This window comes from Xiphias gladius, chromosome 21 (assembly GCF_016859285.1).
Source record: "Xiphias gladius isolate SHS-SW01 ecotype Sanya breed wild chromosome 21, ASM1685928v1, whole genome shotgun sequence".
NCBI lineage: Eukaryota > Metazoa > Chordata > Actinopteri > Istiophoriformes > Xiphiidae > Xiphias > Xiphias gladius.
Window position 1 is genome coordinate 27,363,386 of NC_053420.1, and position 19,701 is coordinate 27,383,086.

Below are 19,701 nucleotides of genomic sequence, written 5' to 3' on the forward strand. Positions count from 1 at the left end.
CAGGCCAAGGCGTGTCAAAGTCATTGGGTATTGTTCTCCTCAGGTCTAGCCAGCATCCACGGAGGAATAACCACCCAGGGCTGGTTTATCGGCCTGATGTGTGCCATCGCTCTCCTCACTCTCATTCTGTTGATCGCCTGTTTTGTCAACAGAAATAAAGGAGGGAAGTATTCCGGTAGGTCCTCACTCACAAGCACGTACACATCACCTTGCTGGAATACTAATTGCTGCTTGGAGCATCATTATGTTTCCATTTCACTGTTTGATGCTATGAAAGAAATGATCACTCATCATTGAAGCCACAGGAATATGTAAGCTGATATGTTTTTTTTTTTCAGGCCTCAAAATTATCTCAATGCAAAGTTATACATAAAATAGGAAAATGAGCATTTCTATCAGCATTTGAATGCTGCAATATTTAGACACGCAGCTTTTTCCATCCAGAATCTAAACAAAGTGCAGCGCCCAGTGCGACAAAATGGAAATGCTGCCCATGGGGTGGCGGTGCGGGGTGCGATGACATAAGCTCTGTGGTATCTCAGTGTTATTCCTCCCGTTTGGTACATGAGACTCCTTATCAGTGTTATTATTCACAGCTAATGGCCATCAGGTTGTCGTCTGGGCAGCAATCACTTAACTCATCAGGAGAAAAAGAGCGAGAGCAGCTCTGTCCTCTGTTTTCTCATTAAGTTCTCATTATCACCCGTAGCTCACAACAACCCTTTCTTTCATTTGCTCGTGCCATGTGTTTTTTCTGTTAAAGCACATATAGGAGTATGCATTTTAATTTATACAGTTTTTAACATTTTGATCATGAATGTGACATTTATATAAAAATAACATTTATATCAAATATTTTACACAACATAAAGCTACAATTAGATGTAAATTTAGAAAAAAATGTACATTTAAATTAAAATGCTGCAATCTTTTCTAAGGTATGCATTGATCATTCATCCAGTGAATAAGTGCAGGGAATAAGGGACTGAGAATCTAACTTATTCAAACAACGTTACCAGTCAGGGGACTTAGTGATCTTCATTGGCAGGCGTCTCCTGAGGAAATCAATGATATTCTTTTTCTTCATTTTGTGAGCAGTAAAAGAAAAAGAAGATCTTCACCCAGACGTGGAGTCCCAGGGCATGAATGACGACACATTTTGTGAGTACAGGTAAGTGTAACCCTCAGATCACTATTTCACCACCTCACTACAATTCACGCGTAACACTGTATGAATTTCTCTTCTGCTAGAGGTCGTTTTCATCTTCTTCTTCCAGTAATTCTCTTTGCATTTCTCCTCTCACTGAGAAGACAACCCAGCGTGCACGAGGTTCACGTTGAGCCTCACACTTCATCTGTTCAAGACATTTGATGGACTGAGTAACTGGAATGTATGTGTTAAGCAGCGGTAGCATCCCTGAGCTGTTTACGCATCAGTTTTGTCCGAGCGTTAGTTTCCCTTTATAGGAGATTGTGATCGTAGATACGGTGTTGTGTTGGTGTTAGACGTTGTACACGTTGCATCACAGAGGGAGCCTCTGTGCTGTTCAGAAGCTGCCATTTTCTCTTCTTATGGAGCTAAACGTGGGCTGCCCAGCACGCTGCAGGAAGCTTAAACCAATCAGTGCAATTGAAAGCAGCCCATCTCCAGGGCAGTGATATCTGGGCACGTTTCATTAATCCTTTAGTGGTCCAATTCATAACGGTCTACTGCAATACCAGTCCCAGTGCAGTTCCCCAATCAGTGGTATCTGCACAGCACAACAAATGCTAATGTGAGGAAGTCAAAAGTGGCTCAGTGTGACAGGATTTATATTTTGTCATGTTGACTTTAGGCACTGGATGCAACAGTGTAAAGCTCTTCCTAAGTTCAAAATGACTGCAAGCTATTTCCAAACTAGTGATTAACTAAATCTGGTCACACCATTAAAAGGCCAAATGACATTAAAATGTCTTAGCTAGTAAAGAATTCAATAATGTGTAAACCAGTTGCTCGGAAACATCTGTAGTGGTATCCAATGTAAAGCAAACAACAGGAAGTCACTTTAACACCACCAGCTGTATAATATAAGACTTTCAGGGCGGCACACAACAAATTACACTTACCGGATTAAGATAATAAGGAACACCAACACAACAAAACAGTTAACCATGCTGTTAGCGCTGAACCAGCCTCTCGCTATGGCTCAAACGTGAAGATTAAAAACAAAAACTCTCCCAGTCACAGGCACAGTGTGCTATGTCACACAGCTTACAGTGTCTGAGCTAACAAGCTAACAAGTTTACTGACACCCTTATAGCATTCATTTACAATGAGTGGGAAACATGTTATCGGGCTCACGTAGCCAACGTTGGGCCAGTGGACCATCAAAAAATCCATCAAGTCTTTACCGGCCCTCTCTGTGTACCTGTAATGCGGGGGGTGTTTGAGAGCGTGCCCCCCACCCCCCACCTCCCCAGAACTGAGAAAGTTAGTTACTTAAGAACCTAATCAAATAAAAGTACACAGTAATTACTAGTTTTGCAGTTTAAATGCATTAGAGGACCCAGGAAATGTTCAGCCCGCAACATCAGTTTAATGTTTAATGTCCCCTTCAGTATCTCATTTCTCTTCATGTCATCACTTTGTCAAATGCACTGATGCATGTACAGGGTAGCGATTAATATTGTCTCAGCATGTGCATCTGTGGGATTATTTCCAATTGGTCAGCCAGAGGTAAACACTAATGCCAATCACACAGGCAGTGATAGAAGTAGAGGCAGTGATAGCTCAAGCCTGCACCCTCATCCTTTCCAATAAGCAATAGAGTGAAGCCATGGGTGAAATGAGGTGATTCTAAATCCACTGTGCTTCTCTTGCAGCGACAACGATGAGAAGCCACTGAAGGGCAGCCAACGCTCTCTGAGCAGAGAGATCAAAGCGGGGGACAGTGGGGACAGTCTGGTGGACTATGGCGACGAGGATGCTCAATTCAACGAGGACGGCTCTTTTATCGGCGAGTATGCAGGGCGAAAGGAGAAGAGGGTGTCCGCTGAGATCAAAGCCACTGTTCAGACCCCGGCATGAGGAGCGGAACCACCATCCATCCTCCCCCGGACACCGTTTTCATTAAATCTGCTGGGAGGAACAAATAAAAGAGGAAACAGACATTATCCATACCGAGCACATGTTTTGTGTCAAATGTAATGCGTCACTGCCAACTGCACACTGCCATTCTCATTTTATGAAGCTCTGTTTTCTCAAGTTGCAACAGAATGACCATTACTAAATACTGTGTAAATATAGTGTATATTCTATGTGTGGAGTGTCTTTTTTTTTTTTATAATTATTATTACACAAAACATTTAGAGGGCTTGGATTTTCTCTTTTTCCTTTTCCATGACTTCTGCTGCAGTACTGTTTGTACAAATGTTAGGAAAATTTCACTCCCCATTGCACGTCATTAAATGCAGCTTTTCCTCTGATGTCATCTTGTAGCAGACCACAGATGAGTGGGGATATCAAGTTGATATTTTTCAATTGGAGAAAATATTACTGACCTTTTATATTTGAAATGGATTCATTAAATGTGACGTAAGATGTGTACAAAGGGTTGCTTATTAACTTATTTTTTCCAGTGGTTTTATACCTGACAAAATAACAAGGGCATTTACATATCATTTCATATCATAAACATTGATTCTTGAACCATAGAATTCCCTGTAATGTTAGAGGAAAATATAATTTAGTTGTTATGCCTTGTTTATGAACATTTAGATCCATTGGACACTATAAATTACAAACCTCAGACCAAGCTTACTGTTGTTGAGATTTGGAAGAGATTTTCAAAAATGTAATCCATTATAGGTCACGTTTTTTATCAACATCTTGAATTAAAAGTACAAGCACTATTACAATTTATTCCAGTTTATAGATCAATTATTTTACAAAACTACAACTGCCATTAGCTGTTGTTTCAAACAATGACACAAGTGAAGTTTCTCTTAAATCTAACCCCTAAAAAAGGTTTTAGTTTTACAAGTAGCCACATAAACGTCATAGGAATAGTTTGACATTTTGGGAAGTACTTGCTTTGTTGCCCAGAGTCAGATGAGAAGATTGATACCGGTCTTGTGTCTGTACAGTAAATATGAAACTACAGCCAGCAGTCAGTTAGCTTAGTTTAGCATAAATACTAGTAACGGGGAAATAGCTAGCCTGGCTCTGTCCTAAAGTAACAAAATCCTCCTACCAGCACATATAAAGCTCACTGATTAACACGTTATATTTTTAAAAATGTTTTGTTTAATGTGTATAAAAAACAACTTATAAATAACAACAATTCACAGCTAAGAAATAACCCCTGAGAAAACAGGGAATTGTCGTTTTTACACTTCGGTTTTTATACAGGTTAAAAAAATAAGATATAGCATGTTAATCAGTCAGCTTTACAGGTGCTGGTGGGTGGATTTTCATATCACTGGACAGAGCCAGAATAGCTGTTTCCAGCTAAGCTAAGCTAACCAGCCGCTAGCTGTTGCTTCATATTACGCATACAGACCTGAGAGAGTTTTCGATCTGCTCTTCTCAAGAAAGCGCATAAGCGTATTTCCCAAGAAGTCAAACTATCCCTTTAAAGGGGATACTCCAGTGACTTAGTATTGCACTCTCAAATGTTGGAAGGCATTCTTAAAAAAAAAAAGAGCGGTCAGAAGATATCCTGACCTTCAGTTCCCAGCATGGGTCAGGCTCCAAAAAAACTGGATCCTACATTTCCAAAATGAAACTCGACAGCACCTTTCACCGGAAATGTCTAGCTCTTTGGCTCTCCAGGCCCCCAGTTTGTAAAGCAAGCCTTCTGTTAATGAATTTGTAGTCTCCAAGTACAAGTTAAGGAGACCCAGGTGACAGCACTAAGACATCATCGGGGTTATTTCTCAGAGTTGACTCCAGAGCCACAGAGGACATTGTATTTGTAGGCTGAATAGGACTCTGCATGATCAATAAACTGACTTTTAATGTGTGAGGTTGGAGGAGTGCCCCTATAAGAAGAAAGTGCATTGTACCTGTAATGGATTGTAGACTTTTTTGTCATCAGATTACTGTGATCTGGTTGCATATTTGACTTCTACCAGCCCTGCTGATACAATATTCTGTAGACAGTGTTAAGTCCGTCTTAACAAGCCTTACTCTGTTACTTTCAATATACTGCAATTCAAAACACAATCATTATGTTGTTCAGCGTTAACATTAGCACCGTGATCAGAACAATTGCAATGTTTCGTAAAAAATTCAGCCATTGCATGGTAAGAATGTTAATTGGTGTTTTTTTTGATGTCATTAAATTGCTTTACTTTCCTATATCGTGGTAATGGTCTGACTGCTTGTTTGCTCACAGCCATCACTGATGCTATGTTATTATGCTTGACACCTACAGTACTGTATGGAGTGCCCCCACAGATGAATACATGACTGACTAAATCTCTGCCTTTACCTCCAGCCAGCAGTAAAATATGACTGGAGAGAAGGCGGTACCTGGTAAAACATCCTCATTCGCTCTGAACATAATGGCAGATGTTTGACAAATTGTTCCCATTTGCAGTATGACTTTAACAAATGTCGCGCCGGGGTCAAGTCTCTGTCTGAGTTGAGCATCTTGTTTGATTACTTTGGGCTGCAGGAGCGAATCATGAGAAATCAAAGGAACGGGCTCAGACAGGCGCTGGATCACGGAGCGAATGCTGTAATCATGCCTGATGGTTGATAGTAGGGAGTGGAGAATGTCTCTGTGAAGGTTCTCGCTGTGCGGGTCACATCCGCCCTCTCATCGCTCGGCCGGGTTTGCTTTGGCTGCTGCAGTTAGAGGCTTCAGCTTCCACATACACAACCCTCAGGTGTTGAAAGTGGATAGCCATACTGGAGGTCCACACGTGAACAGCTAGATGTACCTCTACACCTGCACTCTAGCTACTTACAGAGACCAGCCCTGCAACATAACAAACACTCCTTCCTCAGAAGCCGAACTACATCACAGCTAGAGAAACACACTCAGAAAATACTGACAGTAACACAACGCTTACATGCCCATATGTTCATGAAAAGAGTTAGCGATTGCTGTAATCATTCATTCTGTCCATACTTGCCGTGCGGTACTCACTTCTAGCACAACTCAAGCTGACAGACAAAATCTACATTCCTCAGTCTTTGTAAAAATGCTCAGCTGAAGCTTATATGAGGCTTCCTCTGTACAAATTAAGTTGCTGCTTACAGTCTTTAGAAAAGTGAGCAATAAGCCTTTCAACATTCATGTGGGCATGCAAGGACTGATTTCTAACAGAATTGAAAAAAACCAAAACTTGTCCTACTTAAGTACTATTATTATTAGTATTTTGATGATTAGAGTTGTCACTATAAATGTGTTCAGACAGAGCATGAGCGTGAGTCTCGTAAAGTCTTGGGAAAGAAGCGATTAGATTAGTTCTGACCTCAGTCAGAATCTGAGCTGAAACTGGACACACTCCCATCGATACACTCAAGAGCGTCCATTGCTAGCAAGGTTGTACAGCTAACATAAAGTTGGTACGTAAAGTTTGAGACAAATAAACACAAACGGTCCAGCGGCCAAATTTGTGCGAGTGGTAAGAGCTGGAGATTCCCTTTCTGTCTGTCTGAATATGTCAGCCTGGTTTTACATGCGGTATATTACTCAGCCAACAAGAAGCTACAATTTCATGGGTGGATATTGCACCAAGCGATTAGCATGTTAGCACTTGTGGATACAGTTAAGTAAATATATAGCCATAGGGTAATGAATGTATGACTGACATTCAAGTTCAGGTTCAATACCAGAATGAAAATGTAGATTCGATGTTTCGTCAGTGGACCTCTCGGGGGTTATTCTTCAGGTGATTTGAGAGGTTTTAGGTCACAGGTCACACAAAAAACGCCGCGCAGCTCACATCACATGCGAAGTTACAGTTGCACTTCACAGACAGCAAAGCTTGTCCAGGACCGTGGAAAGCTGAACCACATAAGTTTTCGGGAGTAGGGGTAAATGTCAAAGCTAAAGCTCAGCTCTACATACATTTCGGTTGCCTGTCTTAACGTGATCAGTAGAATCACCACAACATTTTTTTTAGTATTCAGCACTCATCGCCCTATAGGAGTCCTCTTAAAAGGTGGCAGTTAAATGTCGGTTGCTGGATAGAAAACTGGCTGTGGCTACTTTGGATTCACACCAGTTACAGTACAACGGATTCTAGCAGTGACAAGTTCTCACAGAGGAGAAAAGACACCAAATATCCATAGAAAGTTTCACTTCTCTACCGCATGTTCTAAACATTTGTATATTCAACCATACATTGCTTCTGTTTAGAGCATTGTATGCACTTTTTATTTCTTTTTTCTGTTTAATGTTAATGTGAAGCACATTGAGTTCTCTCTCATGTATGATCTGTGTTTTATCTGTGTTATCGTACTGGGGCTGCACATGTCACATCAGGTGTTTTTCAACCGAGGCTTATTTTCTTCTTTAAATTCCATAACTGATGAACTGATGTAGCACATTGCTAGTGCCTTTAGGCTTTAAACAGTAAAATATTTCTATGAAAAGACAGTAAGAATGCCCAAAATGAAGGACAGTGTTTTTGTAGGACTAAATAGAGGACTTTAGGAAGGGAATTTTTCTCACCATCTGCTCCACATCAATTGCTCCTAAATAATTATTGTTTGGACATAATCCTGGTTTTGATGTTTTGCTGTCCTAATAAGAATGAGGGTAATTTATCATACACAACAGTTTTATTTGGAAAAATGACAAACTTTTTTTTTAACTTTGTTTGATCAAAGAAGCATGAATCTTTAACTTTGCATCAGTAATCACACCAACCCCAAAAAACAACACAAAACTTTTTTTTGTTTTGTTTTGTTTTTTTTGAGAGTGAGAAATTATGATCAATCTTGAATTCTACCAGTCAATATTTCAGCAGTGCCAGGCTGCAAGTTCGTTGGAAGTGCAGTGGTTGATTTGTTTTCTTTCCAAGAGTGACGTGAGAAGATTGATATAGTGAATGTGTACGGAGCTGGAATCAGGACGTAGTTAGCTTAGCTTAGCATAAAGTCTAGAAGCAGGGGGAAATGGCTAGCCTGGGTCTGTCCAAAGGTAAAAAAATATCCAATCAGCATTTCCTAAACTCATTCATTAGGTTTAATTTGTAGCCCGACAAAAAGTATAGAAAGGCAATTCACGGTTCCATGTGAAGCGAACTATTTCTTGACAAACAACCGTTTGTTAATTCACCCAGCGCTTCTGCCTAATGTGCAGGTTGCCAGATAAGGTCAGTCAGGACAAGTTTTGGTCTCTGTGCAGGTACAATGTTACCAAACCTTGCACCCTCAGTAACAACAAGACATCAGGATGCATTGCACAAGTCACTGCACCCGGCTTTTGTTCACCAAGAAGTACCTACACCACATAATTCCCCCAAGGCTAAAATGGCCTTTTTTAGGTTTATGTACAGTTTAACAAGGATACTGTACACAACATTTTAGTAGTGAGCTTTAGTGTTGTTAGTAGGTGATTTTTTCCAATTATTATATAGAGAGCGAGCTAGCTGTTTCCCCTCGTGTCCAGTCTTTATGCTAAGCTAGGCTAAAACCTAACTCTGACTCCAGCTCTTTACTTAACACACAGAAATGAGACTGATATTGATCTTTTCATCTCACTCTGGAAAAAAATGCTTGTAGAGTAAAAACTACTTCATTTGCTCATTTCAAATATTAATAATATTACAGTAATTTATGAAGTTTGTTGACTCTGAATTAGGCTTTGTGGCTGGTGGGGTGCCCTTTATTTGACTGGCTGCCACTGCACTACATCATGATGGAAACAAATTTGGTTTTCTATTAGATTTTCTGTGATAATGTCCCCTAATGCGACAAATCTTTTGGACCAGTTTTGGGGGAAAAAATTTTACTTTGTGGGAAACAATAAAATGTACCTGCTCGTCGCTTTTGTATTTACAAGTCATGTAGTACCAGGGGAACCTTGGGTATGATGACTTATATGAATGTCACACACACACACACACACACACACACACACACACACACACACACACACACACACACACACACACACACACACACAGTCCCATTGTGTTGTATTGGGTCACCAGGGTCACATAATTAATTCGACAATGATGTATTCAGGTAAACTCTTATGTGGCACCCCTGGAGCAGCTCGCAAGGTAGAGGTGAAAGGATTTCCCTGTAATGTGAAAGCCATATAGCACAGTGACATACATTTAACCAGTCTTTTATGCATTATACCCTACATATCATTCCATGACCGCAGTCCATCACAATGGCAATGTCAAAGGCCTAAAAAATTCTCCATTGTGTGGCTGTCCCTCTAATGGAATTCACAGCAGGCAGTAGAAGCGAGCCTTTCTACAGGCATGGCCATTTGTTGAGTGTTGAACAGAGGAGAGGGAGGGTCAATGACTTAAAGCATGAGGTGGACTTTTAAGAGCTCCAGTGACATGAGAGAGCCTTTTTCCAGACAAAGCGCTCCAACAGTGTTTCATCAAAATCAGAGTTACAAATAGTACAAGACTCAAATGAACGTCAGAATTGCCTCGAAGGTCTGGCACAGAAAAAAAAAAAAAAAAAAAGCTGCATTAAGTAAAGAGGAAAAATGGACTCCTTCCCCTGCCATATAAATTTCCTCCCATGTTTCCAAAAAATGCCGTAAGGCCTACATCACAAAAGCTAAGGAAACCAGTGGATCCAATTATCATTTTCACAGCGTAGGAGTGATAAAACGTCTGCATGCTGTTGCCCCATGACAGATGACTTCATATTCCTTGATAAAGCAGGAGATATTACAACCTGTTTCTTTAATAGACAGAAATGTAAAGCCACTTACTGGCCTACTGTAGTCTACGTCAGAAATTATAAGTGGAGATTAAAGCATTGGATGTCTGCCTCACACAGTCAGGTAATGAGAAATCCTGCATTATAGTGGCAGTGAGGGCTCTCCGCTCTAAGTCACCGATTCATTTGGAGCGCTGCAGAATTTCCAGTGCCAGCACAGGCCTCTGATTCTTTCAAAGTGCTCAGGCATCTGGGACATCTGAGGGACTGATCTCAGCGTATCGCACTTGCGCTGCAAATGAATTGGTCCCCTAGGTCTCCAGAGCTGTCAGCAACTCACTTTGTATGAGAGCTTCATTCATCAACAAATTTTTCCCTGTGAGCCGGGGGAGGGGGGGGGGGGAGAAATCTAGCAAAACTTTTTTTTAAGACTTGTCCTTCTTTGGGGTGCTGAATATACATTTAGCATTGAGGAACATCTGCGGAACTAAATCACGGACTGGTGCCTGTGAGGCTGCTATATTTCTCAGGTGAGGTGTATACCAATGAAAACATTAATGAAAAAACGTAGCGTATATGGTGGAATTTAGGCCCCATGCGAAATGTACTTTATTTGCATAGTTATACACTGTATGTTTTAGTCAGTTTCATCATTTTATAGTTTAAAAGCCTGTGAAAACCCATGTGGGTATGTACACTGGGTAACGCTTTATTTATATATATATATATATATATATACTTTATTTGAGTGTCCTTAATTTCTTAGGAAGTTTCCTCACAGGAACTATGTAATTTGGTTCTAATTATAAGTAAAATATTAATTTCAGCACCATTTAAAACAAAGTAAATATTAATTGATTACTTTTTTTTTAAACTATATATGTATATGTATGTGTATGTGTGTGTGTGTGTGTACACCACTCAGCCACAACCTGAAAACCTTTAACTGTTTGTATTGTTGTGGCTGATCAGTGTAGACTTCCCCAGATGAGGAGCGGTTTGGACAGTCAAGCATTTACATAGAATTTATTGTATGATACTTTAGCACTGACTTCCCTGTGACCCTACTTGAGAGGCAGTTGCGAGGGTAATAATGATTACACAGCAATGCCAACCGTCTGGGCCCAGCCCCTTGATGATCTCAGGCAACACAGCGCTTTCGTTCCGGGGAGGTGATAATTTACTGGAGAGGTGTGGGAAGCCTGGAGAGCGAGAATATCCTCCCAGTATTTGTGAGAGGGCCAGCACAGACTGAAGTATCTAGCGCAGACAGATGCTGAATGCGGGCTCGGCTGCCACCGATTTGGGAATGTAGGCTACGGGGGGAAACATGACAGGGCAAAGGTAGCCGGGGACCTAGGGGAGGCAGACAGATGGGCCTATATTAGACCACTCAAAGAGCTCCACTTCTCCCTGGACGCAGCCCAACACTGCCAGGTCAGAGAGTGAAGCATCGGCCTCTTCAGATCCAGGTGGCTCCATGTTTGACCTCACATCTCCATTCATCTGGAGCCATATGTTCATGCCTCGTTCTGCACTGCTTTGACGAAGAAAAAGGGGAGACAGCTGCTTTTTATTTAAAAGGCTAGCTGATACTTTTCAGTATTGTATTGCTTATGAGTTCAACCTTTCATTTGCAATAGGGAGATTTATTTTTGCTTTCGAAAATTTACAGTCTCACTTAACAGCTTTATTTTTTGGGAAAAAGCGGAAAACACAACACTGGCATATTATGACCTTTTAAAAGGCGATATGGTGAATGTAATAGCAAACAGTTGCCTATTTACTGTATAAATCCATCAGATTGACAGCAAAATTAGGCTAAGCATTGTGTATCTTGCCACCTGATGAATACAAATCCATTATCCATTCTTCTTGTAGCTCTGTTTTGTTCTAACCCACCTCCTGAGGGAAATATCTGGCTCTTCTGCTGCTGAATGCTCCACTGTGTTCGCCAGTGGGTTGCTAAAGTTGTCTCTCTGCTGTTTGGTGCTGGGAAGGTAGTGCACACTGCGTTCATCAGAAGCCAAAACTAGGAACTAAAAGAAGATAAAAGGTTCTGTAGTGCAGAGCTGCATAGTTTGGCGATAATCCTCTGTGGCTTCATCACTCCGAGCATCATCTTTCAAATTACACACTTGATCCGTGGGTGCAGCTTTAAAATGATCATTGTTGACATTTTCATACAAACTCATTACTATCTTGCCATTCCCTGTGTCTCATAGTTCAACAAACGGTGCCTGGTAGGTGTATGGCAAATACAGTATTTCTATAAATATAAAACATGAAGCAATGCACTTCATTGTTCTGATGTATCACCATTTAAAGGACTAACTTGCCAGGCAATGTGGTCGAGTCTCCTGAAATCATAAAACACTTTCGCAGCACTTATACTATGTAATGGGAAGATTGGGGGATAATTACAGAAAGTCAAAAGTTCAAATGATGATTAAATCCCATAAAGCTTCTCCACAGTAAATACTCCTCATCTGTGTGTAATGTGAACTTATATACAGGGTAAAAGGGTAACCCAGGAATTGCCCCCAGCTTGTATTCAATAACGATGCAATTTTCAGAGCAGTTTATATTATTTATTAAAGTGCTATTGAGGGCACTGAACAAATTTTCTTTATTGTCCAAATTGCTCCTTGCAAAGCCAGGTTCACCGTATTTGGGTTTGACAATTATTACCCTGGATACAATGTCCTCTGCAGAGGACATATTGACTTCTCAATGTAAGTGTGCGGTGATACAGACAGTATGTTAATATACCAAATCTGTTGTCATAAGCTGTTCAGGGCATAAGCTGTTCAATTTACAGGCCATCTGGGGAAGTGTAATGCAGATAGCCTGATTAGAATATGTGGGGTTTTGATGTGTACGTTAGCAACTCTCCTTTAAAATAAAGTTTTATGTCACTGCTGCAAGAAATACTGGGAAAATGGTATAATGATATTCCACCTGTGCTAGATTTTATTTTCAAAGCAGGGCAAGAAGAGGAGGAAAAAAATCACTCTTTGCTAAAACTCAAAATGGTGCTTCACATAGCGGGCAAAGCAGAGTGAAATACTGACGTTCAAATAAGTAGAGCTTTTTGTCCAAAACGGTCTTTTGCTAGTTGAACAAGAAATAGATCCAACTTCTTCTCCAGTGAATGTGGTTAGCATACCTACTGTCGGCCAAATTTGTCCCCATCAAATGAAAAGAGGTTATAGAATGGTCCTTTTAATTTTGCTAATGTATGTTATCCTGCAAAAACTGCTCTAGCATAATCAATCAGACAAAACCTCGCTCTGACACTCTGCTTGCTATGAGGCGAGGTGTTTCCCCTGGGCCCCGGCCCTAGCTCAGGGTAAGACTAATGACTCTCTGGCTTGAGTGCGCTTAGCTTCGCTGTGGCCCTTTCCACTGGTTCCCAGCTGCCGCAGCGTGGAGGAGAGGGCTCCTCCGCTCCGATCCAATCGGATGAGGACTTGTGTTATCTTCTGCGACTTCGCCTGCACCGCCAACCACGTGCACAGGCCGCGTCACCAGGGGGCTGCAGCCTGCGGAGGCAGGAACTGGTCTTTCACAGATTTGGACCACATTTTTCACACTAGCTACTGCAGGATAAACTCTGAGCCAAGCTTGTAACACGGCACTTTGAAATACCCTCCTACTTTGAAAGGATCAGTCTCGGTGTACTACAGTCATAGCAATTTAGGCTCTAATGCATCTGACCTTCAGTAGGAAAAGAAAGCAGATAAAATAGCAAGCAAAGAAAATAATGAACAAGATTTTATTTTTGCTGAAACATACTTAAAACTAGCTTTAATACATATGCACAGAACTGATGGGGTGAGGTAGGGGGTGGGGGGTGCTTGGGGGGTGGGAAGGGGGTATTCATCAATAGATACATATCACTGTTTGGCTGTCAAAACTCAGTCTGTCCTTTACGCTCTCTGTTTGACAATAGAATGTCCTCAGGCGGTGGCATCTTTTCCACCTGACATTAACATGCTGCCCCGGCTTTATAGTTCATGTCTGGCATACATATTAAAATCCTATTTGTCTCTCCCTCAACAAAAATTTGTCATGCACCAGCAGGATCTTCTTCAATATCTTGCACCATTCTGCCTGAGCCAAAGTCATGTCAATCATCACAGATGCATGCTGAGCATATAAGAATTTTTCAGACCAAATCAAATATAGGGCAAATAGGTCACTCTGAACAGTTGGGTTGGATGCATAAAATGTCCAATAAGACATTTAGGACATCTTCATATGATATAATGAGGCATTTTGGATTTTAATATTCATTCAATGTCACCATCATATACTGTATCTTCACTTACATGCTGGTAGTTGTAGGAAGATCCTACGGTGCACTGAGGTTGTTTCCTCAACTATACTGGTTTGGTATGTTGGTGATTGGCCCCGCGCCCCAGTGGGAGGATGTGTTCCATCTGCATACTCTAACAGGAGTGATGTTGTGACTGTCAAGCCATAAAAATTACACACAGCAGATCTGCCGGTTACATTTTGGGCTACCAGCATCAGACTGTTGCAGAATAACCACAGAAGCCTCCGTGTTTATGTGCACATCAAACTTGTCTTTTGACTTATTATTCAACAGTTTCTACTGAAAGTCATCAAGCCTTTGGAGACGAACACGCTGAAAACAGTTCACACAGTTCCATGAAAAATCGTAGATCAAGTAACACAAAAAACTTAATACTTTTTCATTTATTTATTGCGCAAAATCATTAAATATTCAAAGTATGTTTTCTGGAAAAAGTAAGTGAACCTTTGCTTTCAGTATCTGGCGTAACCCCATTGAGCAGCGATAACTTCAACCAAGTTCACAGATGGAAACCCTGACATTTTCCTGTACCATTACTGGTACTATGCCAAATTCATAGTTTCATCAATGATGGCAAGCCGTCCCGGTCCAGAGGCAGCATATCAGCCACAAACCCTGATACTGCCACCACCATGTTTCATTGTTGGGATCAGGTTCTTATGTTGTAAATGCAGTGTTTGCTTTTTGCCAAATATAATACTTCTCATTTAAGCCAGAAAGTTCTATTCTGGTCTCATCCATCCACAGAACATTCTTCCAATACCCTTCTGGCTTATCCTTGTGGTCTTTAGCAAACTTTATATGTGCAGCAGTGTTCTTCTTGGAGTTCTTATTGGCTTCTTCCTTGCAGCCCTGCCATGTGAACTCATGAACAATGACATTAGCCATTGCCAGGGAGGCTTGTATATCCATAAACGACAACCTGTTGTTGTTTTTGTTTGCTTGTTTGTTTGTTTTATGATCTCCTTGAATATTAAACACCTTGCCCTTAAAGCAGATGACCACTCCAGGCGAGAGTAACAGGAAAGCAACAGCGTTGTTGAATTTCTTCTATTTCTACAAAATCTGTTTGAGTGTGGATTAGTGGAGCCAAAAGTCAATAAAAATGGTTTTTACAAACTTTGTTCAACAATATATTTAATGTTTGATCATTTTGCTCAATAAATAAATGAAAAAGTATTATATTTTTGTGTTATTTGTTTAATTGGATTCTCATTTTCTTGACCTAGGTGAGAATCTGGTCACATTTTAGGTCAACTGTTTGTAGAAATATAGAGCAAGGGTTCACAAACTTTCTAGCAACACTGTAATAGCAGATGGTTATGGAACAGTGTATGACAAATAAAACTTTGTGGTATCCACGGAAAACACAATGCTCGTAAGGTCTTCAACACGTCCAGAGTGAATTCAAAAGTGAACTCAACTTAAAAGACACATCATCTGCTGTTGGCAGTATATTTGAGCTGCTCACTTCATATCTGATAGTCTGTACATCCCAGACAACAATAAGATTCCTCAGAGAAAATCTCTCCACAGGATTCCAAGACTGTAAGTAAGTCATGAAGGGGAGTCCTGTGTTTAAAGAGAATGAAAGTAGAGAATGTGATTGAACACAACTACTAACACTCCCACTCTTCATGTATAATAATATATTCTTTCTATTCCCACCCTGTTTCCAAGTGGGCTGCAGGTGCACCAGGTGCAGGTAGCCAAGAGCCTATAGTGTTTTCTGATCTGACGCCACAATTGGCAGGGCATCATTTGTCTGTGCCTTTTAATACCAAAGTAAACAAACTGGGCACCATCACATCCGCCATTTTTCACTTTTTGTCTGTGGCTGTGTCATGCATGCAAGCCAGTGGGAAGATTGCTTGTAGCAAGCATTGTGTAAATAAGAACCTGCAACATTTATGAGGCGCTGAGCCTAATGCTGAACAAACATGTCCTAAATCGTTCAATTCAGGCTGATGAATGCCACCTGCTCATGAGGAGGTGTGCATTTGTGAGACTTCATCATTGGCATAATCACCACCCTTAAAATTGCTTTTTAAGGCAACCTGTTCCTCTCCATTTGTAGGGAAGAGCCTCAACCCTGCTGATAAAAATCAGCAGAAAAGAACATAACAAATTTAGAACTGTCAGTCCAGAGGACCCGAAAAACTTAGAAAATGTTAATAGTGGCGTTGTCAAATACCTGTCATCAGAGCATTACTGTACTGTAACAGAGGTAAGTAGGAAATTAACATGAGGTCTTTGAAAGTCATGAAAATACTACATTTACAGTATATATAGTAGCAAGAAAAAGTAAGTGATCCCTTTGCAATGACCTATTTTTCTTTCATTAATTGGTTGTTAAATTTGATCTAATCTTCATCTAAGTCTCAAGTATAGACAAACACAATGTACTTAAGCTAATAACAGAGCAACATTATAATCTTTTGAGTCTTTTTTGAAAACAACCGTTAAACCTTCACAGTGCTAGTGGAAAAAGTAAGTCAAACCTTTGATTTAATAACTGGTCGAAACCTCCTTTGGCAGCAGTAACCTCAAACAAGCGTTTCTGTAGCTGCAGATCAGACCTGCACAATGCTCAGGAGGAATTTTGGACCATTCTTCCTCACAGAACTGCTTCATCTCAGCAGTATTCTCAGCAGTATGGTCTGAACGGCTCTCTGAGGTCATTCCACAGCATCTCTATTGGGTCAAGGTCTGGGCTCTGACTGGGCCACTCCAGAAGGTGGATTTTCTTTGTTTGAAGTCAGTCTGTAGTAGATTTAAAAAGTCCGATGGCCTAAGGCAGAAGGACTCAGCCTTAGAAAACCTAGCACGTTTATTTTTCAACATAGTCTTCTCCTACATTCACGTTTTCCATTAAGGGCATGTGATGGATTTTGTCAGTGGTCTACTCTGTAATGACTTTGACCGGCGTTCCAGCCCGAGGGGGGGGTCATCTCCCAGGCTCTTTCTGCCACGTTTGAATCCAGCAGCCCACCTCGTCACCATGTTGTTAGAAGGGGCACACTTCCCTATCGTTCCGTCCTGTCCTTGTGGACCTCCTTGGGGGATAAACTTTTGAGGCCGAGGTAGTGGATGACTGCACAAAGGCTGGTGTCCATTTTTTTTAGAAAGTGCTGACTTGCAATGTTTAATTACCCAAAACAGAAATACCACAAAAGTTATGAACTTTCTGCATAATCACTAAAAGAGTTGGACTGCACGATTCTGTGTTGTGCCTTTGGATTCATCTTACTTGGGAGTCCACTTCCAGGTAGCCACAGAACTAAATCATCTCCGTTTATAGACTGTGGTCTGATGAATATCTAAACTGTTTGAGGTTAGTTTGTTACTGCTTTATGCAAATCAACAATTCTTAATCCTAAATCTCATGAGATTTTTTTGTGAAACATGGTTCACATCAGCAGATGCTTCTTGTGAAGAGCAAAGTCAAAATGTTTGAGTGTTTTTTTATGAGTCAAAGTATCCCTAACCCACACCTCCAGTCTGATTTCACTGACTTGACTCCAGGTGTGATAACTCCTGACTCAAGTCAACTTTTTGTTGATGTCTTTAGCTGAGGGGTCCACATACTTTTTCCAACCTACACTGTGAGTGTTTGAATGATATATTCAATATGGATAAGAACAATACCAAGATTTCTGAGTTATTGGTTAAAATAGATTGTTTTTAGATATAGATCTGAACATATTTTAAGAAAAATCGATACATTGCGTTCAGTGATTGCTCAGTCACTCTCTCAAATCTCAGAGACTGATACCTGTATCTCAAAGTCTGGACTAATAAAACAGACACTATCTGCATGACAAGCACAGGTAAGTAATAAAACATGTATTTTTTTATTCTTTGGTTGAACAAACCTGTAAATAGAAACCAAGGGTTCATGATGACCCACAGGCAACACATTCCTCACAGCTACCTAATGTTTAATTAACACCTAAATACAAATTTCAAGTTTTGCAAGATTTGGCATTGCATTTTTTGTTTTTTTTGTTGTTGTTGTTCCACAGCCAAATGTGTAGACCACACATGAGGTTTTTTTTTTTTACACTGACTTTAAGCATTTCCCTACCATACTCTCCTACAATCACAACCCCCAGAGTGTGCTGATGAAGGGAGCTCAGAGTGATACTGTGTTGCTTCCACAGCGAGTCTGACTTTGCACTACAGTGGACTTCCAAAAATTTAATAAAGGAAGCGTAATACACCAGCAGTACAATAGGAAAGATTCATTTTCAGCAACGATGACCTCATTGACATTGATCTTTTCTACATGAGAGGAGATGAAAAAAGATGGCAGGTGATGCTTATCCAGTGTTGCAGCAGATTATCTGATTTCAATGTCTAACTGACCGGAATCCTGCTGCTTCTGTTTTTCTTCTGCAGAGCTCACATATCTTAACTTGAGTTCGGTCCATAAATCAATTTGAGGCTTTGTGTTTATTTTTGTGTCTTGAGAATATTCAAGCAAATATAACAGGTTAATCCATACAAATGTAGCCCAAACTTGACTGATCACAGAGGCGATATGATTCTACAGCCTCATCAGAACAATATTATATTACTTATATATTGGGAATAACAATATTGTGAATATTAAAAATGAATTTTTAAACGTAACTATGAATAACTATGAATATGATTTTTTAAAAAGCATGCCACAAGACAAAATAATATTACAATGACTGTTTTTTTTTGTGTGAAAATCAAATAAAACACTTTCCTCCAAGAAAGATGAAGTTCCATCTCATTGATAAGGTAATGATGTATGCCATGGGTCAGGCAGGGAGAGGCGATAATGATGATAGTCATTTAACATATTTACTGGCGTACACTGGATTACCATCTGCAATTTTATGGTTGATTTAGAATCACTTTATCCTCGCCTTTATAGCGGAGATTTCACAATCAAATGTGCATCAGCCATCCTTTTATCGCCCCATGTTTGCTGAGCCAGCAAAGACCAGTTTATTGCCATGGACTTTTTTTTCATTTACATCCCAATACAAATGCTTTTTATCTAAGTCTGTTTTCAGAGGGAGGCCTCCGAGTGGTGCCGGTTTCCTCACCAGTTCTCATCATTACTGAGCCTTTGCCTGCGCACAGCACAGTCTTTACAAGAGTCATTACTGGTTTGAGAGATGATGAATTGAAAAATGAATACCAAAAGTATAATGGACGGTCGAGTGTATTGTTGGTTTAGGTCTTTTCATGGGAATTGTTTACACTAAGAAAAATATAGCACAATAACAAAAGAATAAGTTTTAGAAAGAATAAGTTGGGATTTTATTTTATTATATTTTTTTGTACACCAAACTTAACCTCACTGTACCCCAATTAAACACATTATTATGATATTTTTTAAGGAAGTTACCTTTGACACCAATCATTTTGTTTTTCTTTAGTGTCCGATGGCCCCCGTTTACAGTAACATACTGCAGGGTTTTGCACAAAGAAGAATCTGGCCCGCTGGCTGTGATGTTGTGGC

The 19,701-nt window shown here is 40.3% G+C and overlaps 1 protein-coding gene across 5 annotated transcripts in view; it reads left to right on the top strand.

Moving 5' to 3' along the window:
- chl1b (cell adhesion molecule L1-like b) overlaps nucleotides 1–4,129 on the top strand; it is a 63,058-nt gene extending 58,929 nt beyond the window's left edge. For all 5 annotated transcript variants that reach the window (XM_040115825.1, XM_040115824.1, XM_040115827.1 and 2 more), the window contains 3 exons: nucleotides 44–175; nucleotides 1,099–1,171; nucleotides 2,863–4,129. In XM_040115825.1, coding sequence (XP_039971759.1) covers nucleotides 44–175; nucleotides 1,099–1,171; nucleotides 2,863–3,067 — 410 coding nt within the window. In that variant the 3' untranslated portion in view covers nucleotides 3,068–4,129. The remainder of the gene's footprint in view (nucleotides 1–43; nucleotides 176–1,098; nucleotides 1,172–2,862) is intronic.
- The last annotated feature ends 15,572 nt before the right edge of the window (nucleotides 4,130–19,701 follow it).